The sequence below is a fragment of the Mastigoproctus giganteus genome, chromosome 7 (assembly GCF_048544385.1).
Source record: "Mastigoproctus giganteus isolate SK-2022 chromosome 7, ASM4854438v1, whole genome shotgun sequence".
Lineage (NCBI taxonomy): Eukaryota > Metazoa > Arthropoda > Arachnida > Uropygi > Thelyphonidae > Mastigoproctus > Mastigoproctus giganteus.
In genome coordinates, this window is record NC_143581.1 from 180649190 (window position 1) to 180675090 (window position 25901).

The 25901-nt window shown below is 36.0% G+C and overlaps 1 protein-coding gene across 4 annotated transcripts in view; it reads left to right on the forward strand.

The window, feature by feature from the left end:
* The window catches only part of Rlb1 (lysine-rich basic protein Rlb1), an 81635-nt gene that overhangs the window by 26547 nt on the left and 29187 nt on the right, over positions 1-25901 (forward strand). For all 4 annotated transcript variants that reach the window (XM_090377995.1, XM_090377997.1, XM_090377996.1 and 1 more), the window contains exons 2-4: positions 757-845; positions 13865-13937; positions 23540-23611. In XM_090377995.1, the coding sequence (XP_090234121.1) occupies positions 766-845; positions 13865-13937; positions 23540-23611 (225 nt within the window). In that variant the 5' untranslated portion in view covers positions 757-765. The remainder of the gene's footprint in view (positions 1-756; positions 846-13864; positions 13938-23539; positions 23612-25901) is intronic.

Sequence of the window (25901 nt, forward strand, 5' to 3'; positions counted from 1 at the left end):
GTTCATTCATTTCATTAACAACACTCCTGGTATTATTATTATTATTATGTAGACAGGCTAAATTTTGTATATATTTATTTTTAATATATCGATACATATTTTTACCTTGTAAAGAAGTCTTCCATAGAAAGCACCAGCAGCTATAGACCACTGTCTGTAACTGCTGGTGCTTTCTGTGGCTGTGTCATTGTCCTTTTTTGTAATAATGCATTTTGGGGTTGTGCACAAGTTCTCAAAGAGAGTGCAAGAGTAATATTGGTTCATATCACTAACCTGTATCTTCAGTGTTGGCACTCAAGATACAGGTCAGTGGCATGGATATATTTTTTTATGGTAAGGTGGGTCACAGTTTTTGGTTAAAAATACTTGTCTTGCAGAGAATGCCCTGTCTTACAACTTCTCCACGCCCTCTTCCCTGTATCCGCTTTCAGTTAGTAGGTTCCCCTAATATGTAAGACTTTTGCTATGATTTCAGCAAAGAACCTTGCATCTCCTGTGTTAAAATGAATTCCATCTTTATTAAATAAATTTCTTCTTAGTATGCTCCAAGCTGGGCATAAACTCATCCATAACCATTGAAAAGTCTTTCAAATTTAGTTTTATAATCAATATTGCTCTAATCACGTAATCCCTCTTGCTTCTGGAAAGCATTGCAGAAATTTTTTCTTTATTTTATTAGTTTCCACATGATTAATAGATTTTATAATGTGAAATATACTGTTAGAACATTAAACAATTTTTTTTTTGTCTTTTCAGGTTATTTTAATGAGACCGCATGTTAAGCAGGCAAAGAACCACATTATAAACAAATTGGTTAAAGAAATAAAGCAGCTTAGAAAGAAAAGGTAAGATTTTATATAATTAATCAGTTAAGCAATTATTAAAAAGGGTTTAGGGCTAAAAGTCTTGGATACAGGAAATTTGCTAGATGAAAAAGTTAGTGCAAAGCATCAAATTAGGTCATAGTAAATCACTGAATAGGTGAAACGGCATCATTTTTGTTATATATCATATACTGAATGCTTTCACAACTTGTTATTGCACTAGCTCAAATAAGCAATGCTTCCCCAGTAGAGAAGACCAATGTTACCTATTCTTGGCAGATACTACTACCCAGATGTTATTATTTCAAAGCTTGTTGGCCTCTCATTGGTGGGTGGGTTGGTACTTGAGTGCTATAATAAGTGACAGCCCAGTTATGAAGTTTAACTCCACAATATGAGGGGTGCCAGACAGTATCAGTATCAAGATAGTTGACTAATAAACTGATATTTAGTATTTTTATTGTTCTTATACATGTTTGTTTGCAAATAACTGATTATATTGCATTCATCTACACAGAAAATCTTCATACATGCCTTCTTAAACACTACATATTTCTTTGCATCTCACTGAAAGATATTGTTAAATCAAATTTGTTTTGCAATGCCATAGTAGAATAAGTGTTTAAAATCATAGTGCATCCAACATAGATTAAAATTTATACTCTGTGATAACATTTTATTTGCACATTCCACTGTTTTATTCAACATGCTTACAGAGTAGCATGCACCTGATGGCCAATTTGTTAACTAGAAAAGAACAAAACTCATATGCACAAATTCTGATATTTTTTTTTTAAATTTTAAATTTAATGGTGAAATTGTAGTTTTAATGTTAAAAAAAAGCAAGTGTAACACTTATTACACTTGCTTTTTTTGGGGTACCCTCAGAGAAAAACAATGTTATAATGGCGGGTGGGAGAATGGATGAAAAAAAAATTGGCAGTGTAAATCTGTAAATTAAGCATATGACATCTATGCATATGCTAAATGCGTCATGATATATTTATACTTACTACATTAGATTTTATATTTAATAATAGCTGAACAAGTGGTGCAAAGCATAATTTCAGTTTGTAGTAAATCACCAAAGTGGGAAAAATGGCATCGTTTTTGTTTTATCTCATAATGTAAATGCCTTCACAATGGGTTGCCTGTTGGGTATACTTACTGCATTAGATTTTATATTTAATAATAGTCAAACAAGTTAGTGTAAAGCATAATTTTGGTTTGTAGTAAATTAACAAATTAGGTGAAATGGCATTGTTTTTGTTATACAGTAAACCTTCGATTTGAACGGACCCGATTTAATGGATTTTGGATTTAACTGACTGGACATATAATAATACAGTACTGTACATATTAATCTCGACCATATTATTTTTTTTTACGTTATACAAAACTTGTGTTATTATTAATTAAAAATTAATAATAACACTGAACAATAATAATACTATACAATAATAAATTAATAATAATTACCTATTTCCATTATTGTTTCGATAATTACCTACTTTTATTTTTATAATCAAATTCAGGAAATTGTTTTTTATTCTTTCTGAAAATGTGTTCAAATAGCTGTTTCCCAGATTACAGATAAGAGCAGGCGGTGACTTGCGAGCTGGACATGACTCGGGACACTAAACTGCAGGTCTACCAACTCGTTTTGTTTCAGTCTCAGTCTGCCTCAAGCTGTCATGCGGTCAGGTTGTATACAGAGTGTTTCTGTGATTTCTGAATTGTGACTTTATTTATTAAATAATTTTGCAATCCTTACAATTTAAAATGCATCAAGTGGTAGAGGGAGGTGCCTCTGTAGCCAGGTGGGAAGGAGCAGCAGTGCGTAGCACATGCTTCTTGATTAGACTGGAGTTCGAGCCCGTCACCACCAAAAACGGAGGATGCGAAAAGGTCAGGGAATGACCACCACATATCCCGGAGCAATATGGCCTTAGTTGCTAATGCTCCTAAAAACCAAATAACAACAACAACAATAGTGGTAGAGGAGTTAAAATAAAACATGTGAACTTAAATGTAGCACAGAAATTAGAGCTAATTGAGAAATTAGAACAAGGTGTCTCAGTAGCACGTGTTTGTGAAATCTACGGTGTAAAAAAGCAAACTGTTTCTGATATCCTTAAATCAAAAGCCAAATTGCGATATAATTTTATATTGTAAAGTACTGTATATTGTATTAAAACTTTTTTTTTTACATTAAAAACAATAAAAAATGCTCCCCCAGGTTACATTCGATTTAATGGACTTTTGGAATTAATGGACACCTCTTTTCCTCTATTAGTCCGTTAAATTGAGGGTTTACTGTATCTCATATTGTGAACACCTTCACAATAGGTTGCCTGTTATTGCACTATCTCAAATAAGCAATGTTTCCCCCAGTAGAAAGACTAATGTTGCTTATTCTCAGTGGATACCACCAACTGGATGGCACAATTTTAAAGCTTGTTGGCCTCTCATCATTGGGCAGGTAGGTACTCCCAGTTATTAAATTAACTCCACAGTATGAGAGATGCCAGATGGTGTACAATAGTATAATACAGGTCGACCATCACTAATCTGGCAGCGTTGGGACCTGTGGGGTGCCGGATTAATGAGTTTGCCGGATCACAGGTGATTATTTTAGCACATACATTTTACCCAACAGCTAACCACCCCATTCTACCTTTAACATGCTGACTGCCAAGCTAGTTTAAGAAAAAAATTCCCCAGGGGCCAAAAAATATTTAGGAAATAATTTGATTAGTAATTCTAAAATAAATATTGTAATGTCAGTGTTGTAGTTTTTTCGTTTAAAATATAAAAAAATGTCTTTTTTTTATGTCCCATATATGTGGCCAACATGGCCACATGTGTTGGTTACTTTATTTCTTGAGAAGCCGTGTCGGCCACATACGTGTGACGCTGTAATTTGGTCTACCACTGCTAAAACTAATCTTAGTCCTTTCTCTTTGAATCACAGAGACAGAGGCTGAATCACACTGGTCCACTTGTGGACCAGTGTGATTCTGCCTCTTCTTACTACTGTTAATATAAGTAAAAACATATTTACTGCTTTTCTTTGCATTTTTTGCCAGCGATTTCTCATAATCTCTCTTAGCTTGCCTGACCTCCTTTGTGACTTGATTACAAATTAGTTTATATCTACCATCTGTATCACCTGATAATTTATATGCATTTGTCTTCTATGCTACAAGTCTCATCAGTTCGCCTGACGTTAATTTTTGTATAAGCCTTGAACAGCATTTGTTAGTTAGTATGAAAAGCCTAGTAGCTTCTATAATTACTTCCCTGAATGCTTCCCATTTAGAATTTGTTGTTGGTAACATCATCAGTTGGTCACACTGCATAGAATTTAAAAATTGACTGAGACCACTATAGTCACCCTATCAAAAGGAAAAGCTTTTTCCTTTACCCTTGACAAGTAGTTATGGCTTTGTGATCACTGCCACCCAGTGGTGCAGTTTGCCTCGTGATTGAAAAATGAGAAGATTTTTGTTGGTTTAGATCAAGGCCAGAGGAAAGCTGGAAATTGCTGATGATTTGTAGATAAACATTAATTAAGAATTGTTTCTCACTACTTGTTCAGTCAAATGAGATATAGTCTGTATTTTAAAGTCATCTGTGTAAGTGATTATGAGTAGGATAAATTGTGAAAATAGAGAGAAAATAGTTGGGCAGATAAAGTATGACATTGTGGGATGGCTGCAGAAATGGTTTCTACAGGTATCTCACAAAAGTTAAAATCTCAACTCTTTCTGAAAATTGGGATTAAATAGAATTTTGAAGTAACAAATGACCAGATATGAGTAGTATTTCTCAAGAAAGAGAATGAGTTTTAGAGTTAATAGCATCAAAAGCCAAGACAATCCTAAATAAATAAATAAATGAAGCCCAGCAGAGGATTTTGTTAATATCTTTGGTGACTATAAAAGTTATACAGGTAAGACTAGTGATAGTAAAGACTCCTTTTTTACCATAATGAACTAGTCCAAATTAGCAGAGAGGATTTGTGAGGTAGAAGAACTTTTTGCAATAATTTCAGAAGAGAAGAGGAGGTAAAGATTTGTCTCCAGTCTTAAAGTTGATGGCTTTAAAAATGTTTTGTAGATGGCAGTAATCACAAAGTGATTCCAAACTATACTCCATTGTAGTGACCCTTCCTAACAATACATATCAGTACAGTGCATAGGAAGAAATGCATATCCAGTTTTGTAAAAAGGTTGATTCCAGAAGGCATCTCCCAATTCCTATCCATTTATATTAGATGCCACCCATTTCTTTAATTAAATTTAATTTGTTATAATGCAAGGATATTTGATTTAAAAACCCAATGAGTTAGTTATTAGCATCATAATAAATATTGAAATCTGTTAATGTCTATATTATATTGCATCTAAATAACAATAGATCCTAAATAACAAATTGCATCTAAATAACAATCATAGGTTTTATCATGTAACCTCCTGATGCATTACTGCACGTACGTAACGTTACACGACCTTTTGATGCCTTAAAACCTGGTACAGTTTTCTCTTTTTTTGAAATAAACGTTTTGTTGGGCATTTTTTTCTACCAAAGACCTGTCTCATTGGCATTGAAAATTTGATATGGTGTGTATTCATGCTCTTTGCTCTTCAATAATTTTTTGAAATTCCTCTGCATACTTCTTGGCAGCTTCATTATCAGCTGATGCACTTTCCCCTTGAATTCTTATGTTATGTAACGAGAAGCAGTTTTTAAATCGTTCAAGCCAATCTTTACTGGCAACAAACTCTGGGTTAATGGAAGATTCTCCATTTTCTTTTAAATGTATAAATTTTTAGTGCCTTTTGTTTAATGACATTTCCATCTAATGGGATCCTTTTTTTTAATTGTTATCATTAATCCAAATACTGAGTGCTTTTTCCATTTTCTCAATTATTGGTGCTCAGGGATGAGCTGTCATATTTGCAGAAATGAAAGATCCTGTAGCAACAGCAGTACTAATTTTCTGTTAATTTTTCTTTATAGTTTGGATTGTTGCTTGATTTAAATTTGAACTTTTTGCAATGTATGATACCTTTCCCTCTCCCACTTTTTTAAGACAGTCCAAAATTTGTATCTTTGTTGTTGTTTTGGTTTTTAGGAGCATTAGCAACTAAGGCCATATTGCTCTGGGATATGCGGTGGTCATCCCCTGACCTTTCCGCATCCTCCGTATTTGGTAGTGTTGTATCTTTGATTTTAAAGAAATAGTTTCTTTTGAGCAGTGCTTTTTTTTCCTTTCCTTAGACATAATTTAGGGCTGGAAATTAATTCACAACAAAGAAATTATTCCAATACGGTTCTTCAGAACAAAGTTCAGTAACACATACTTGGAAAAATGAATCAATGATTACATAAAAACCAAAATAATCTTACAAAAACCTTAAAAGTCATGAACTGCATGCTTTGAAGTCACAATTTTTTATGGTCTCAAACAAGCACAGACCCTAACCCAGGGATCTCCCAAAAAATACAGTAGACCCCTGCTTTACGATTGGTTCACTGTAATCAAATCACTTTATGATGAACTCTTCATAATAAAATACCATTTTAAATGGTGTTTCTAATAAGTGAAAATAGGAAGAATATCATCCACAGGTTATAAAAGTAAAGATATAAAGCACAAATTTAACTTTATTACCTTGCCAATTAATAAAGTTAAAAGATATGTGAAAATCGGAAGAATATTTTCCAGTTAGCAAAATAAAAATAAATTTATGCTTACGTATATAGCTTAATTAATACATACTGTAATATGTACAAACTAATTGATATTTCTGCTCACTGACTTTTTTTTTTTGGTTGTAAAATTTAAAGCAGTAAAAATGATAAGCAATTAATAACAAAGAACATGCATACACTAGTTGCAACAAACATGATACGCACAAGTGAGATATGGAGTAACGAGTTTCTGAAAATTTATGTTTTTTATGATTGAATATTTGATGGAAGGGGAAACGCATTTTACCATAATAACGTGAAAACCCACAGAATTCCAGCTATTGGTACTATAGCAAATACAATAAGATTGAGTTTACTACCCGTTTATAATTGATTGCACTAACCGAAAAGCCCAATCAATCAGAAAGTGCAAAATTGTTTTTACTGTTTTATAGTAGTGACCTCCAGAAATGTGCTTTAGTAAAATATCACCAAGGCAATAACAACTAGCGAGTCAACAGTGGGGATTCACAAAAAGGATTGGAGATGTTGAAAAATTACATCCAACATAATAGAAGGGTTTTCTCAGCACAAAAGTGAAAAAATGCTGTGTTATGTGAGGTTCTCCTCAATTCTCAAACCGTGTTAGAGTGAAACGGTGTTATATAAATACCATGTGCGAGGACTGCCACAATTTATCAATCGGGTTAGAGCAAAACAGTGTTGTAGAAGTACCATGTTATACGGGGGTTGCCTTTATTGAAAACAACAATGGGCCTAGCATTGAACCCTGGGGGTTCCATAATCACATTAGTCCACCAAGCGGAGTGCCCATTGATAACTATTCTCTCTCTCTCTCTCTTCTTCCGCTTAACTATCCCTTTATTCATAGCAATAACTTGCCTTCAATGTCATATTGCTCCAGTTTGCACAGCAGTCTTTTATGTGCAATGGTATCAAAAGCCTACACATGAAATCCATGTATATGATATCAAAATTATTTTTTGAATCCAGTTCCTTGGTCACTGCATCATAGTATCCAATCAGATTGTTGAGACAAGATCTCCTCAAAACCAAATGGACTATTTGAAAGTGAAGATGGTGTTGTTCATGCTGAATTCTAACATATAGGTTAGTGCAAAAGCATCATTTCAACGTAGCCATCTACCAAAGTAGTTTAATTAATTAAATTGGCATCGTTTTGGTTATATCTCATATTATAAATACCTTCACAACGAGTTGCCATAGCATTGTACTACCTTGAATAAGTAACACTTCACCAGTGGAGAAGACTACTGTTACTTATTCTCAGTGGATATCACCATCACCCAGATGGCACCGTTTCAAAGCTTGTTGTCTTCTCCTCGGTGGGTGGCCAGGTACTCTGGTGTTGCAATAGTGATAACCCAGTTATGAAGTATAATTTCACAATATGAGAGATGCCATATGGCATGCAGTGATATAGACTAAAATATTTGAGGCCTCGCGCTACAAGGTAGAATGACTAATATACAGGTTAGTGCAAAAGCATCATTTTAACGTAGCCATCTACCAAAGTAGTTAAATTAATTAATTTAATTGGCATCGTTTTGGTTCTATTTCATATTGTGAATGCCTTCAGAACGAGTTGCCATGGTATTGTACTACCTCGAATAAGTAACAATTCACCAGTGGAGAAGACTGTTACTTATTCGCAGCGGATACCACCACCCAGACGGCACTGTTTCAAAGCTTTTGCACTAACCTATATGTTAGTCATTCTACCTTGTAGCATGAGGCCTTTGCCCTTAAATATTTTATATTCTATATCACTGCACACCATCAGGCATCTCTCATATTGTGAAGTTATACTTCATAACTGGGTTATCACTATTGCAACACCAAGGTACCTGCCCATCCACCGAGGAGAAGCCAACAAGCTTTGAAACGGTGCTGTACCTGCCCATCCACTGATGATAGGCCAATAGCCTTGAAACGGTTGCCGGGGGGGAGCCTGATATTCACGGAGTTTCCGAGAATAGGTAACAACAGTCTTCTCTACTGGTGAAGTGTTACTTATTCAAGGTAGTCCAATACCATGGCAACTCGTAAAGGCATTCACAATATGAGATATAACCAAAACAATGCCAATTTAATTAATTAATTTAACTACTTTGGTAGATGGCTACTTTAAAATGATGCTTTTGCACTAACCTATATGTTAGTCATTCTACCTTGTAGCATGGCCTTTGCCCTTAAATATTTTATAGTCCATGCTGAATTCTTATTTACATTTATGATATAACATAATTATCCTCTCAGCTGTGCTTATCATGCAAATGTGTTTTTCAGAAATGTTTCCCAATGGTAGCAGCAAAAATATTTGAATATGGAAGAACAAAAATATATGTCATTGTCAGTGAAATTAGACAATGAGAGAAAAAAGAGGTAGTTAATGGTATTGAAAAGTATTCTATTTTAATTTTCTACAGATGGCATTAATCAAAGTTATTCCAGGCTGCATCCCATTGTAGTGAGACCTTTCCTAATTTGTTAAATTGAAATCTGCTTGCTATTGTTTTTAGGTGACTCTGCAAGGTAAAATATTGGGGATTTTCTTCTAGCAAACCTGAAGTTGTGCAGGATTTCTTCGGAAAACTTTTTTCCATTAATGTTGATAATGTCCCTTTTATGGTAGGCTTAAAAATTGGAGTAGTAAGGGTATTAAAAAAGAGAGTGAGTACCTGATCTAGCCATCTGATTAATTTATGTGCTGAAAATGTACTTTCATACCTTCCTGTGAAAGTGGATGGATTTGTGGTGGATATTTATTCATGAGAGGCCACTTACCATATTTCATACAAAACTTCCTTTAGCGTAAAAGAAAGTCAAATGAAGAAAAGTGCAGAAAAGAAAGTCAAATGAAACAATTTTTGTTACTTTGTTATTGAAGTGAAAACCTTTAGAAGTGTGTGTGTGTGTGTGTGTGTGTGTGTGTGTGTGTGTGTGTGTGTGTGTGTGTGTGTGTGTGTGTGTGTGTGTGTCACATACAGAATTTGCCTTGTTAAATTCTCATTGGTTTTGTTTAACAGCCTTGTGCTTAATGTACAAGATGTGAACAAAAAAAATTTGTGGACTGCACCGATATTTTGGAAATGAAGCATTTGGATGTATCTCCTTTGATGAAACTTTTTTGATATTACAGAAATTCTAGTGCTTTTTTCTGGTGCTAATTTCTGGAAACATTCCTGATTGCCTTCTTTTGGATTTGCAGTTTTTGATAATTTCCTCAGTCATTGCAAATCTATCACTTTTCAGGGAGCTTTAAGCTTGAGAGACAACAAAAAAAAAAAAAAAAAAAGAATTGCATGCCGCTAAATCCAGGGAGTGTGGCAAACATGGTGTTGTTATTGATGGGGTTTGCAGGAAATGCTAATGGAAAGTGCTGTGTGTGTGTGTGCATGTGCAGAAGCATTGTCATGATGCAAATGCCAATTCCCTTGACTCCCACTTTTCTGGCTGTTTTCTTTGCACAACATTGTGCACTCATTGTAGTGTTGTTTTATGGTATACATGTGTCATTGTCAGACCATGCAGGACAACTTTATAATGAATAATGTCCCATGTATCTAAAAATGTAAGCATGATCTTCACATTTAATCAAGCTTGTCTTGTTTTTTTTTTTTTTTTGGGGGGCCTTGGAGATCATTGAGTCTACATTGCGAGGACTGGCCTTTGTTTCTGGGTCAAGCCATATGCCCACAATTTGTCAACAATAATGATTGAAGAAACAAAGTGTGAGAAAGTAGCAGTAGACAAAGATTCTGACATGGAAGAACTCACTCTGTCTATTATCATCAGTGAGATACAGACTTGGTTGAAACACGTTGCATTCCCAAATCGTGTGTTAAAATTTGTTGATGTATCCCATAAGAAATACAAATTCACTAGCAACTTGTAGATAATTAAAATTTATTTATTTAACTCAATGTTAGTGACAAATGGGCCTGGAGTACTGGGGTCCATAGTTTCAAATACATATATATACACACAGTTATGCCCAGTTAATTTATTAAAGTACAAATAAAATAAAATATAAGTACAAATTCAGTAGCTTTCGGAACACGTGTCCCTTTATCAACTGACAAATTTGAATACATTACAAGCAAATGTGGCACGTTACTCATGAGTCATTGTTGTAGCACGGACGTGTGCTGCCTTACGCCAGTGATCATCCATCAATAAAACGGTTGTCTCTAGGATGGGATGTATACGCATGCCTTTCTGGCGATTTAATGCCTTAGGGTTGTTTATTATGTTTAGTGACTCTAGCCATAGGCGGTGGCGAAAGTGTCGCGCGTGGTCCACTATCTCAAAGTCGCGCTTGGGGTCAAGATCGTGGTTGGTAGCCCAAAAATGTTCTGCAAGCACGGACTGGTCAGTTTCGGCAAGCCGGATTGCTCTGTCGTGTTCCGTAAGGCGATCCTGGAGACGTCTCGATGTCTCACCTACGTAGCAACTGTTACAGGCCCTACAGGTGATACGGTACACTACATTGCTGCGTAAGACAGGTGTGACAGGGGTCTTCACACTGGAGACAAGTGAACGTAGGCTCTTACCGGGTAATTGCACACATTTGATGTTGTAACTTCTCAGGATCTTCGAGATACGTCCTGACACTCCTGGATAGTACGGAATGTAGGCAGACGATATGCCGACTTGCTTCGGAGGTCTTGGGTTGGAAGTAAGTTCTTCTGCCTGTAACAAGCATCTGTTAAGTACATGGGATGGATAACCGCATCTGGTTAGGTCCGCCTTCACACTGGAGATCTCGTTACGTCTAATTGTGTCGGTGCTGGAATGGCTCCAGGCCCTGGAGAATAGGGTGCGGGCAGTGCTATTGAGATGGCTTGGAGCGTGGCCGGACCCGTAGTTGGTGAATTGACCGCACCACATGGGTTTGCGGTATACTGAGGTCTCTAGACGTGGGCCTACGCGATGCACTAGCACGTCCAGAAACGTGAGCGAACCGTCCACCTCTGATTCTACGGTAAACTTGATGAAATTGGATAGAGAGTTGAGGTGTTCTAGTAGTACCGTGTCAGAACCACGTGGTATTATGGTAAAAATATCGTCGACGTATCTACACCACGTTGTAATAGGTGTAGGTGGGTTCTGGTGTATCTGCTCCTCTAGATCTTCCATGGCGATGTTAGCTACTACGGAACTGACAGGGGCACCCATAGCAGTGCCATATACTTGTTTGTAGAGTGAGTCTTCAAAGGTGAAGATGCTGCTAGAGAGGCATAGGTTGAGGGTGGTACAGATGTCATCAGTGGATAGTGACGTCCTGGATTGGAGGCTTAAGTCGCTCTCAAGGAGCCTTCTGGCGCAGTGCACGGCCTGTTGGACGGGAATCGAGGTGAATAAAGAAACCACGTCAAATGATGCCATGACAGAGTTGTCAGGGATTGAAATGTCCTTAATGATGTTAATAAATTCACTGCTGTTTTTAACGGTGTGAGATGTATTACCTATAAGAGGCGAGAGGAGGCTCGCGATCTTCTTAAAGATAAGAAGATCCCGACCGCGACTCACCATCTTCTACGTGCTACTGGCTGCCAACTACCGCAATTCTACGGATTACCAAAGATCCATAAACCGGGTATTCCTCTCAGACCTATAGTGTCTTGCTGCAGTGCCCCAACGTATGAACTGTCCAAACACATCGCGAGCCTCCTCTCGCCTCTTATAGGTAATACATCTCACACCGTTAAAAACAGCAGTGAATTTATTAACATCATTAAGGACATTTCAATCCCTGACAACTCTGTCATGGCATCATTTGACGTGGTTTCTTTATTCACCTCGATTCCCGTCCAACAGGCCGTGCACTGCGCCAGAAGGCTCCTTGAGAGCGACTTAAGCCTCCAATCCAGGACGTCACTATCCACTGATGACATCTGTACCACCCTCAACCTATGCCTCTCTAGCAGCATCTTCACCTTTGAAGACTCACTCTACAAACAAGTACATGGCACTGCTATGGGTGCCCCTGTCAGTTCCGTAGTAGCTAACATCGCCATGGAAGATCTAGAGGAGCAGATACACCAGAACCCACCTACACCTATTACAACGTGGTGTAGATACGTCGACGATATTTTTACCATAATACCACGTGGTTCTGAAACGGTACTACTAGAACACCTCAACTCTCTATCCAATTTCATCAAGTTTACCGTAGAATCAGAGGTGGACGGTTCGCTCCCGTTTCTGGACGTGCTAGTGCATCACGTAGGCCCAAGTCTAGAGACCTCAGTATACCGCAAACCCATGTGGTGCGGTCAATTCACCAACTACGGGTCCGGCCACGCTCCAAGCCATCTCAATAGCACTGCCCGCACCCTATTCTCCAGGGCCTGGAGCCATTCCAGCACCGACACAATTAGACGTAACGAGATCTCCCGTGTGAAGGCGGACCTAACCAGATGCGGTTATCCATCCCATGTACTTAACAGATGCTTGTTACAGGCAGAAGAACTTACTTCCAACCCAAGACCTCCGAAGCAAGTCGGCATATCGTCTGCCTACATTCCGTACTATCCAGGAATGTCAGGACGTATCTCGAAGATCCTGAGAAGTTACAACATCAAATGTGTGCAATTACCCGGTAAGAGCCTACGTTCACTTGTCTCCAGTGTGAAGACCCCTGTCACACCTGTCTTACGCAGCAATGTAGTGTACCGTATCACCTGTAGGGCCTGTAACAGTTGCTACGTAGGTGAGACATCGAGACGTCTCCAGGATCGCCTTACGGAACACGACAGAGCAATCCGGCTTGCCGAAACTGACCAGTCCGTGCTTGCAGAACATTTTTGGGCTACCAACCACGATCTTGACCCCAAGCACGACTTTGAGATAGTGGACCACGCGCGACACTTTCGCCACCGCCTATGGCTAGAGTCACTAAACATAATAAACAACCCTAAGGCATTAAATCGCCAGAAAGGCATGCGTATACATCCCATCCTAGAGACAACCGTTTTATTGATGGATGATCACTGGCGTAAGGCAGCACACGTCCGTGCTACAACAATGACTCATGAGTAACGTGCCACATTTGCTTGTAATGTATTCAAATTTGTCAGTTGATAAAGGGACACGTGTTCCGAAAGCTACTGAATTTGTACTTATATTTTATTTTATTTGTACTTTAATAAATTAACTGGGCATAACTGTGTATATATATATGTATTTGTAACTCAATGTTGTTTATTTAATATTTCAAGTTATCTTCCAAGTTATTATTTCAAGTAATAATAACAGAAAGTCTTACATTGTTAATGCTTCTGTATTTTTAGAGGAACTCCAGAACAACTGGAAAAGTTTAAAAGAAAGGCAGAAAGATTAAATGCAGAGATTCGGTTTATTAAAGTAAGTTAATAAAGTTTAGCAACTCAGTTTATCTCCATTTTACTAAATTTATTTAAAAAAAAAAATTGTTTTTAACTAAGGCATTGCCTTTTCTTCAAGGAGTTGTACAATAAAATCTCATTACAGTGAACACTGTTTTAACTACCTTTTCACTGTAATGGAAATATTTATAGGTACTATTAACCTTCCTTGTTATTTCTTTCTAAATCTCATTTGAATGAACACTGTTTTAACTAAAAAGTTTTGGAAACTGTTTTAGTTACAGTGAAATATTTTTAGTCCACCTATGCGTAAGTTTACTGACGAAAAAATTTTTTTTCATAAAATTATAAAATTTTTCTTGTAAAGTAGGGAATGTCATAATACCACTGTATAAGCAACTGTGAGATCACACTTGGAATGCTGTATCCAGATATAGAGACTGCACTTAAAAAATACATTGCACTTCTTGCAAGGGTCCAAAGATGGGAACATGCTTGGTGAGATATGCTAAAAAGGCAACTATATGAGGAATTACCTCAAATACATGGGGGAGGGGGGTCAAAAAAATTTGTATTCAAACAGAAGTAGTGGCAGAAGGTTGAAACAAATACTATGCATTACACTTTTTAAACTTTGTCACCAGACAAAATTACACATTTTTGCTACCTCTCAATACACTTACTTCCTCAGGCCAGTTTTGTAAGTCCTCTGACTGTCCTTCAAACCACTACTCGGCAGCAGAAATCCCCTCATCATTGGCAGCAAAGTATTTTCCACAAAGAAAGGACTTCAGGACAGGAAAGAGAGAAATCTGAGGATGCAAGGTCAGAGAAATAAGCAGGATATGGCAATATTTCAATCCCACATTTGTGGTCATGCCTCACTGCAGCATGTGAGGAATGTACAGAGACATTCCTCCTATTGTGGAGCAGGTGCACACCTTTTGACAGATTTTGCCTTTTTTTTTTTTTTTCTTTTATAGTTTTATGAAGCTTTATGAAGAGGTTGAAATCATATGTCGCTCTTCATAGTACGGCCCTTTTGAAGGTAAATTGGTAGTATAACACTGCCGATCCCAAAAAAATTGCAGCACTTGGTTGCACCTGTGCCTTTTTGGGAGGTCGTGTGCATGCTTCCATTGTTTTGACATTTGTTTAGTTTTGGGATTATAGTGATGGATCTAAGTTTCATCTTTGGTGACTAGCCATGAATAACACCCCTCTTGCTTTTCCTGAAACAATGACAATATTTCATTTTCACATCGTGCCATTTTCCTTCTTCTGGAAAGGGGTCAGAAGTCTAGGAATTCATTGATATGCAGCTGTTGATGAATGATGTTCTCAATTTTTCAACTCTCTTCTGGGATTTCTTTGTTATCCACTGAGGTTCTTCCACATTTGAATTGTTTATATAAATATGCAAATATAAATATATTGAGGTAAACTCCTCTTATTATTTTACAAATAAATATGCAACAAATGTAACCTGGATAATCTTCTTCATAAGCGTCTTCAAAAGGGATAAGGAGGTGATTATCCCCTTGTATAAGATAATGGTTAGGCCACACCTTGAATACTGCATACAGGTCTGGAAGCTTCATTTTAAGAAGGATGTAGAGTTGCTAGAATGAGTACAGAGAAGGGCAGCAAGAGTGGTAAAGGGAACAAAGGGGTGCTCTTATGAAGAAAGGCTTAAGTTATGCAAATTGCAGCTTCTGGAGACTAGGCACCTGCGAGGCGATCTGATCAAGGTGTATAAGGCCTTGAATGGATTGAGCAGGCTCAATGCTGATGGAATTCTGCCTCTTGCCCAGATTAATTGCTTGAGGGGACATAAATTTAAATTGAGGAAAGACAGTTGTAGAATAGATGTATGGAAGTTTGCCTTTAGCCAGCTTGTGGTTGATTGCTGGTACAAACTTCCATCTGTTGTTGTAGAAGTTGACAGCTTAAATAAAGAAACTAGACACCTTAGAGTAGATTTGATTGTGGTGTGTATAAGGTTCTGAGAGGTGAGAGTAAAATGAACAAGGGATATTTTAGTATTAGTATTATTAGTGAAAATTGATGCAAGAAAACAAGCTTATACAGCATCATCCAAAAAAAAACCTCCTCCCATTTCACCTCTCCATCTCCTCCAATAGTTTGTCTAGTTCTTGCTTCAATTTATTCAAGCTATCTAATTACACAACAACACATGGAAGTCTGTTCCAACAATCAGCTACCTGCTGACTAAAAGCAAACTTCGCACGTTGATTCTAAAACTATCCTTCCTCAATTTGAATTTATGTCCCCCTGTGTTGTGTGTGTAGTTTGAGCAAGAGGAATCTTCCTTTTTCACTGCTACAAATGAATTTAGTACTAAAGGCCCAATTTTTAAATTATGGGTGGAGAGGTTTAGACGGGATTTCAGGAAGTTTTTTTTAGCTTGGCTCTTGTGGGTGGCACAGTAGGTAAGATTGCCATTCGCCCCACACCAGGTGGAAAAGATCTAAATGTCCCTGGATTGCACTCTCAATCATTGCCTCTAAGATTTTGGCCAGAGTAGCCCTTGTGTCACTAAACATCATTCCAATAACAACTTACTTGCCTTTGTGCTCAAAAGTTTTTCTAATAAACAGTCATCTGTAATTACAACATCACTAATTGCATATGGCTCAGCATCACTCGCACAGCCTCTTCTCAGCATGAAGGGTCTTTTGTCAGTAAAGACCAATTCAAAGTACCTATTCAGTTCATCTGCAACATCAGCTGGTTTATCTAAGACTTTCCCACACCCAGTGCACAAGGGTCCAATCTGATTAACTTTCTTCTTTGTTATATTCACATACATGAAAAATTCCTTGACCCCATTCTTTGCTCTCAGCCAGTCCTTTCTCATACACAGCCTTGGCCTCAATGACCTGATTGCGGTACTATTATAGATCAACTTGTACCTGTTGTAGGCTTCATTACTTTTTATCTCTCTGTAACTGTTCCATCAGTAGTATACCTAATGGCACCTATGGAAGGGTGCACAATTTCTTGACAGGGAAATAGACCATATTACAAACAGACGGTGAAACATTTGCATTACAAGCAGTTGTCTTTCAATGCTAAATTTAGCATTTTTTTAGTCAAGTTAGCATCAAAACAAAAGGTACAATGCCAAATGAAATTTAGCTGCTTAAAGGTTAAAAAGAAAAGATGCTAATGCTAAAATTTTTCAATTTTTCAAAATTAGCAGCATTAAAATTCAAAGAAGATAATGCTAAATGCTAAAACTTTTTTCATTTGCCTGAAACACAATATAGAAAAACTACAGGCAGTCCTTTACTTACAAACTTAATTTGGACCGACACTGGTTTGTAAGTTGAAAGTCTGTCATCTTTTTCCAAACGAGCTCGGTTTTGTCCATATTGAATATTTGTTGTGGCTGGTAATCTCCAGCTTCAATGATATCAGCAAGTGTTTTCGGAAATTCTTCAGCAGCAATGCTGTTGGCACTTGCCGTTTCACCAGTTACCTTGATATTATGTAGATTTGCACGAGCTTTGAATTGAACCCTAAAACGTTCATATCTATGAAAGTTAGTAAGTAGAGGACTGCCTGTGTTTATAAACACTGCTCTTCAAAACGTTACACAAAAATTGATTTAAACTTTTGTTTAAAAATATTCAAATAGATGGCATTGATTTAACTTCGAAAATCGTTAAAAGTTTTTTCAAAACAAACTTGAGCATGAATATTGTACAAAAATTAGTTGTCGGCCGTGAGCCGTTGCAATTGCATCTTGTGTAGGGCTGTGTCCAAAAAAGTTTTTAAGCTATCGAAATTTAAATTTTTATGGGATAAACTTTTAAACAAGAATTTACAAGATGAACAATAAAAAAAGCTATCTGGATGGGATAGAATAAAGCTAAAGGAACAGGAAAAAATTGAAAAAGAAGCAGCTAAATGTCGGTGCTTTGACACCTTCTTTCATCTTACTAAAGTCATGGAAGAAGAAGAAATCAATAGGAATGAAGAGGAGAAAGATATATAAACTGCAGATGAAGCCAATCACATTGATGAGAGTATTTCAACAAATTCTAGTGGTAGTAACAGTGTCGACATTCAGAGTTATACTCTGGTAAGAAGTGGTGAAAAAAAAGAAACAGATGTACCACTATCTATAGCCGACACTGATATTTCTTATGCAGTGCATCAAACAGAAACTTTAGTCTTTTCTGAACTTATTAATATTGAAGTAGATTATCTGACAGACCCTCATTTGTTTTGTGATAAGCCAACACACTGTCTCTTGTGCAAGTACTTTTAAATGCAGGTCCTTGCCAGCCAAGTCTCAAGGACAATAAAATTTTCCAAAGGATGTAGCTGGTTGCCATTTCATACCACAGTGGTATCAAAAAAAGCATGAGAAAAGTGGCTGTGAAAGTGCCAGGTAGTGGCTTATCTATTCATCAAGAGCGAATGCTATGTTTTGCTTTTATTGCTGGTTGTTTACAAACTCCTCAAATAGGTTGGATTCTTGGGGTAACCCAAAAGTTGGTTGTAAAAATTTTGCCAAGGGAGTAAACAAAATTGAAAAACATGAACAAAGCGATACACACAGAAAAGCAGAAACTTATTACACCTTTGGAATAAGAAAGTGAAAAAAAAAGGCGACAAAGAACAGGAGTAAGTTTGGGAGCACAGGTTTTGAGAACAAGTGGAGAAATACCATCGGGGGCATGGAGCTTTCTTAGCATCGAGATTCGTCAAAATCCTTCTGACATCCTTTTGATGGAAGACTACAGGAGGCATTGAATGGAGCGTGTTGGGAATGGTGGGAGGTGTTTTACCAATTATGTCTATGGCAAATAAATTTCCGCTTTACGAGCCTCCTAGAGATTTTAAGCCTGAGAAGATCAAAGAGAGGAGATTCCAAATTACCAAGTCTCTGAAAGGGAATATCGGAACGGACATATGCACAAGTACCACCTTTGAGGCGAAAGGAATCATACAGCGAATAATTTGGGCAACTGAGATGAGCAGTAGTTGAATCAACCGATAACTGAGATTCTGTCAGAAAAAGTACATGGGGTTTGGCAGACTGCAAGTGGAAATGGACATCGTTGAGATTACAATTGAGACCATGTATATTTGTGAAATGAATTAGGAAGTGTTTGGGAGGTTTATATCTTTTCGTAGAAAAGCTTACTCTATTAGTTTGACAATTCATGGTGTATTCAATAGTAAGAAAAAGTGGGTGGGACATGCTATTATAAAGTAATGAAATTTTGGGATATGGTGTACACGTGGTAAGAATATACCGAGATCTTTGACATAACGTGGCCTCAACAATGCCCCCCACATACACACTACTCGGACTCCCTCCAGTCACTAACTGGCAGAGTAGCATTAGCAAGATTATACACTAGCTGATCCAGAAGCCTCCTAGAGAGAGAGTTATCAATAGGTTTGGTCTGGTGTACTACTAACTAGTGGCCGGCCTGCGAACACCGTTTTAGAGCTGTATACCCTGGAAATGTAAGGAAGATTGGATCTCGCCACAATGTTCATCATAACCTCAAAAGTCATTAATCATGCTGCATGATGGAAGAGATGGGGAAGGGTTGACCAGAACTTAGTTCTGGAGGCTAAACATCTCCAGTAAGCAAAGTGGTGGTATTGCACCAGTTGATGAGAGTCACCTACCACCTAGTATTGACTGGTAACACAGAGGGACAGCATTCCTCCATGCGGTGTGGGCGCTACACCTCGATCCCTTCTCATGTTGGTTCACATCTGGGTGGTCACCCACCATGTGCTTGTGCATGGAGGTTATACCCCGGATTACTAACAGTCCCACCATTGTGAAGGTGCAAGTAGAGGATTTGGCTGTCACAGACTGTCTGGACTTCGCCGAAATTGGGTCCACTTGACTTGAGTTCACCCGAATTTCAGTTCCATCAGCTTTTTAGACTCAAGTAGCAAGTACAACTTGTCTGGCATATCTGAGAGAATGTCTGTGACAACCTCAAGGACTAGTATAAATTGTATTAATTACTACCGTATTTTCCCATGTTTAAGATGCACCTTTTTTCGAAAAATTTGGGGTATAAAAACTGGGTGCATCTTATACAGTGGTTGTAGATTTTTTTACTTGAATTTCCTGCTTTTTCGCGGTTGTTGTCATTGCGCTCATTGTTTTGCACTTGTTACCAGTATATTAGGTTACATTTTGCCACGTTCTGCCCAGAAATGGCTCAGAAAAGATTTTCGTACAGTGCTGAATTCAAGTAATGAGGAGTTGTATGAATTTTATGATGAATAAAACTTGAGTTCAATAACTTTATGTAATACATTGTTTTTCAAATTTTGGGCACCAAAATTAAGGTGCGTCTTATACATGGGGAAATACGGTAATTCAAATCATTAAAATGCACTTCACTTTCATCGTTATCATATGTTTTGTTATAAGAACCAATTTTGAATAGCTTTGTGATATTTTTCTAAAGCACGTTTCTGGAGGTCACGACCAGAAAACAATTTGCACTTTCCGTTTTATTGGGCTTTTCTGTTAGTGCATCTAATTATGAACGGTAGTAAATTCAATGTTATTGCATTTGCGAAAATACCGATAGCTGGAGTTGTGTGGTTTTTTACATTATTATGATGAAATATGTTTTCCCTTTACTGAAATATTCAATCGTATAAAAAGCATAAATAAAATTTCAGAATCTTCTCTTCATTCTTTTTTTTTAAGCTTCGTAAACTTGTTACTCCATGCTATTGAAATTTATAAAGAAAAGAGAAGATCATCTTGGAAACAAATGCCTCTTGATGCATTTCTGAAGAAGACGACTCCTTGTGCAACAAACCAATGAGTCCCCAGCCGATGATGATGATATGGCTTACAAATATTAAAGAATGTTTATTCAAACATTCTTTAACATTTGTAAGTCATAAATAATTTCTTTATTATTATAATTTGCTTGATTTTACAGGCTACGTTTTCATTTCTTTGCATAAATCAATCATTGTTTAAATATAAACTAATTAGCTAACTAATTTCATTGTTGAGAACGTAACCTCTATTTTTAACATTATGTCTATGGCAAATAAATTTCCGCTTTACGAGCACGTGCTAGGAACGAATTAACTTGTAAAGTCGAGAACTACCTGTATTTTAATTATTTTCAGTTCTCATGTTAAAATGCAGTATTGGTTTGGTTTTTTAGGGGTGTTGATGGTGGTCGACTTCTGGCTTTTCCTGATGCATTATGTTGGGAATGTGAATTGAATGCATGACAATTTTTTTAATAAGTATTTACTTATATAATTTTAATGTAATTTTCTTAATTGATGTTATTTAATATTAAATATGGAACATTTATTCGTATAATTATATAATCACATAATCCTTCTAATGAGAGTCTTGCATACTGAATTCTGTTCCTACATAAAGGTATGAGGTTTCTTTTTATAGTTTATAATAATAACATTAGTAGGACCTATTGAGCTTTATCGCTCTTTCAATCTTAATTAGTTATGTGTTTTGTATTCTTGCATGGTCTTAGTTATAGTATTAGAGTAACTAACTCTAATTATTGCAAACACAGAGAACAATTACATTTGATAGCTTAGATCAGTGGTTTTCAACCGGGGTGCCGCGGCACCTTAGAGTGCCGCAACAACATTTTAGGGGTGCCACGTAATTTGGGTTTAAGTTACTAAACTTATTTATTTATTTTTTTTTAAAATTTATTTCATTATAAAAAGGTGTACAGTATCTTTTTAATTTTGTGGTGATCTATAATTGATGTTTACTTAGTACCTCTATATCAAGAATAAAATTATTATATATTGTATAAATATTTGTATTATGAAATGTAATTTTTATAATTATATTATTGTAATAACTATCATATATATATATATATATGCAGAGGGAGAATCTGGTGTAACAGGCAGAAAATTGAGTAGGGATGCCGTAAAATAAAATAAATTACTTAAGGGTGCTGTTATTAAAAAAAGGTTGAAAACCACTGGCTTAGATATTAATTTAAACTTAGAGACAGTGCTCTCAACCTGTGCATAGGATATGGGACTCCAGCTGGCTTTTTAAAGTTTAAAGAAACACTTTTATCTTATTTAATTTTGATAAAGGGACATAGTCATAAGTTAAGAATTTGGTACATTCCTTTAACCGATACTGTAGACATTATCATACTTCCCTTAATAATAAAAAAAAAAAGAAAAAAAGAAAAGGTAAAAGGGAGCTGTTTAATAATAACTTTCTTATGTCTTCTGGCAGTTCATTCTGATATGTGTACCTAACTGCCAAACAGAATAGGGAGATTATCATCCATTGGTTCTCATTTGCCTTTATCAGGCTTTGCTGCCTCTACCTGCGATTGGCCGATTGGCCCACTGGACCACAAAACATCGCTCATGTGTATGGATATCCATATAATCAAACTGATTGATGCACAGTGTCAGGCCATTCCATTTAAAATTAGCCATATGAGATATGTATGACAATTTTTTGCATGTAGGCTCAGTTACATTACATGATTTGATTTGCAGTTTCAATTTAATTTATAAAGAGTAAATTGTGCAAACTCAATTATAATTAACTTTTGTTAGTTTGTATTTTAGGCTTAAGAGTAAACATGAAGACAAACTGTAGAGACATTCCTTTCCACAACTTTAAAGAATTCATAAAAGAAGCTGCTGCTACTTTCCCTGATTTTAAACAAAAAAAAAAAAAAAAAACCAAACCAATGATGCCAGTGGTACCTGTACAATAATGTTGGAAAATTGTGAAACTTAAAAATAAGTGCCTTCCAATTGCCTAAGTTTCTCACTGGACTGTGTAGATAACAAAAAAAAAAAAAAAAAGCTTGCTGCTTTTTTGTATGAGTAGAGTGTAACAACATAGAATTATTTAGGCAACTGTTTGCCATTCATGGCGCTTCACATTTTTTGTAATAGTAAAAACTTATCAGACATAACCAATCTGTGCATGACTTAATATAGAGATAGATTTTTCACAGTATCTAGAATTACAATAACTTCATGAGTTTTATAAAGTTAACCTTGATAAGATTAACCTTTATAAAGTTAACTTTGATAAGATTATTATTTTCATAGAATTCTGATGGAAAAATTAGTAAAAGTCAAACCAAAACTACCATTGAGTAATGGAGATGTTTGCTTAGAAAAATAGCAACAGTATGTGAAATTCAATGTTGTGTTCTATACCCTGCTTATCAACTCTATGCTCCCTCTACATGATTTTTTTCATTTGGTTTAATTTAAGAACTTTAATAGTGACATAGATTAACTTGCGCACAGATTAACAGATTAAGATCCTTTGTGCTTTTAATTTTAAACTTCACATTTTGCTGTTTTTGCCTGTAGAAAAGAAAAATTTTCTGCAGTGATAATAGATAGTATTTCACACTCAATGTTTTATCAAGATGTTCACTTATTAGTTATTGTTTTTAATATTTTATTTGTGGTAGGGTATTTTCCAGGCAGTTAATACAGTTGAATTTTTAAATTTCTTAGTGTTAGAACTATTTCACCATCATTTCTTCATTTGAGAGATGTTATTAATGCATTTGACATAATAATTACTTTTTCTTCCAGAAGGTAAAGCCAGATTTTATTAGTAAATTAGCCCTAACAGCTAGCACAGACCAGAAGGATTTAGTAGCAAAGGTATTATACTGTGCATAAAATTTATTATATATTTTTATATTTATTCAAACTTAAATTTGGAATTTACAAATTATGTGACAAATTTTATTCCAGGAACAGCAGAATACTGGAATGGGGTATGAAAAATACAATTAAATAATGATGTAAGTTACTCATTAATATTATATTAAAGACTTCTTTGAAAAATGCTGGCCTTGTGATTTACTTGAACAGAGAAACTTGCTGTTAATTCTCAGTAAGCGTAGGGTTTTTGGCAAGAACATATGCTAAAAGCTTATTAGATTTTATGCTGGTCGGCAAAAAAAAAAAACATTTCTCTCCCTGTTAAAATTCAGGGTGATTCTTGTAGATTTGAGATTGCTGAATTCAAATATGGCAACCATATTGCTGTATTAATACAGCAACCATTTGGCGGTATTGCTGTAATACACCAACCGTTTGGCGGTATCAGAGACCATGATATTTCAAATTAGACACCCTTATGCCACATATGAAGATGCCGCTAACTCCATCTTGTTACTTGAGAAGTGTCAACTGCCTTGCAGCAAAGCATTTAAATTGACAAATTAAAAAACTCTGGAACTGCAAAATGAAAAATAAAAACCAGAATTAACAAGCAAGAGCCAGTACTCACGCAGGGAAGAACAGTGGCATGGGATCCTACAAGGATAAGATGTAACTTGTGCCTGAAAGAAGAGGTGGATACTCTATCTTGTACCAACCATAAGTGAATTCAGCCATTCAACATATTAAAAGAAAATCACAGAAGAGCTTTGGGGACCCACTGAGACAATTTAAAATTCCCAAATGTTTGCATTTCTGTCATAGCCTGCTTATTACGAGCAAAGCAACCATGGATGCCCTTATGCAACCTGCGAAGACATATTGAACTAAAACATACTTAGATATAATTTAACACCTGTAATTGGGAAACAGCTGAAGTAAACTAAAAGACAAAATGTAAATTTCACTGTTGATCAGAGCCAGTTGGTAGGCTTCAATGTAATGCAAATATACTAAGTGAAATCTTACTAACTGATAATAAAAATCAAGATAGAAATTAAAATAAATTATCTCTTCTTGAATAACTAAGAGCATTCAACCTGGAGAAAAAAAAAAAAAAAGACTAAATCAACTTAGTGAAGTTTCAAATAAGACATTTTTACACCACATATGAAAATTGCTGCTAACTGCAACAAGTAGTACTTGAGAGGTGCTATCTGAAACCATTTATCTTATCTCAATTTAACTTTTACACAGGCAGCACACAGCCTGTTTATAATTGTTTTCCTTGAGTTTTTCAACTAACTCTCACCTTTGCATTTAACACTCTTTGATATGGGTACTCCTATTCTTATTTAATTTGTTAATTTAGTTGCATTTTTTTATTTCCAGTTTGAGAGTTATTTGCGTGAAGTTATAATTTGCCATTTCAATTTTTTTTAATTACGAGAAATTGGTCAATTTAATTTCTTAATTTAATTACTAGCTTTTTATTATGAGCTAGTAAGCTTTTATTTTGCATATTTGCATAATGTTTAGACCCATCAGTTTGTTCTGATTGAGAGTGAAATTTGCATTTTTGTCTTTTAGTTTGCTTGAGTTGTTTTCTTGTTACAGAGTTTAACCATATTAAATGCTATCTTTGTTATTTTCATCAGAGGTATCCATGATTGCTTTGCTTCTAATAAGCAGGCCATGACAGAAATACAAACATTTTGGGATTTTCACAGATGTCCTATGATCATGTTGTCACTGTGGTTCTCCAGAATTTTCCATGCCGCTGTGTTTTCCTGTGTGAGTACTGACTATAGTTGGTAATTCTGGGTTCTCTCTCGTTCTCTATTTTTTTTTTTTGTTTCATTTTGCAGTTTCATAATTTTTTAATTTGCATATTTAATTGTTTGGTTGCAGTTCATAACAATTTTCATATGTGGTATAAAAGTATCTAATATTTATTTATTTTTATTTATTTATTATTTTTTTTTTTTTTATGTAAACCCCAAACACGAGAGGTATTAGAACCTATAGTACTTAGTACCGTGCTTGGGTTGGAGGTTGAGATGACAAAAGAAGATATTCGTTGACATTGGACTTGAACTTCTGTAGACTGTAATTTTCAGGAAATACAGATGAAGGAAGGTTGTTCCAGAAAATGGCAGTTGAATGAATAAATGAGGAAGATGAAAAGTTGGTTCTGTGAGATTGAAGTTGGACCGTAAATGGATGTTGGCTGGTGGCGGCACGTGTTTGGACTGTTTTAAAAGAGAGAGCGGGAATTAGAGAAGCC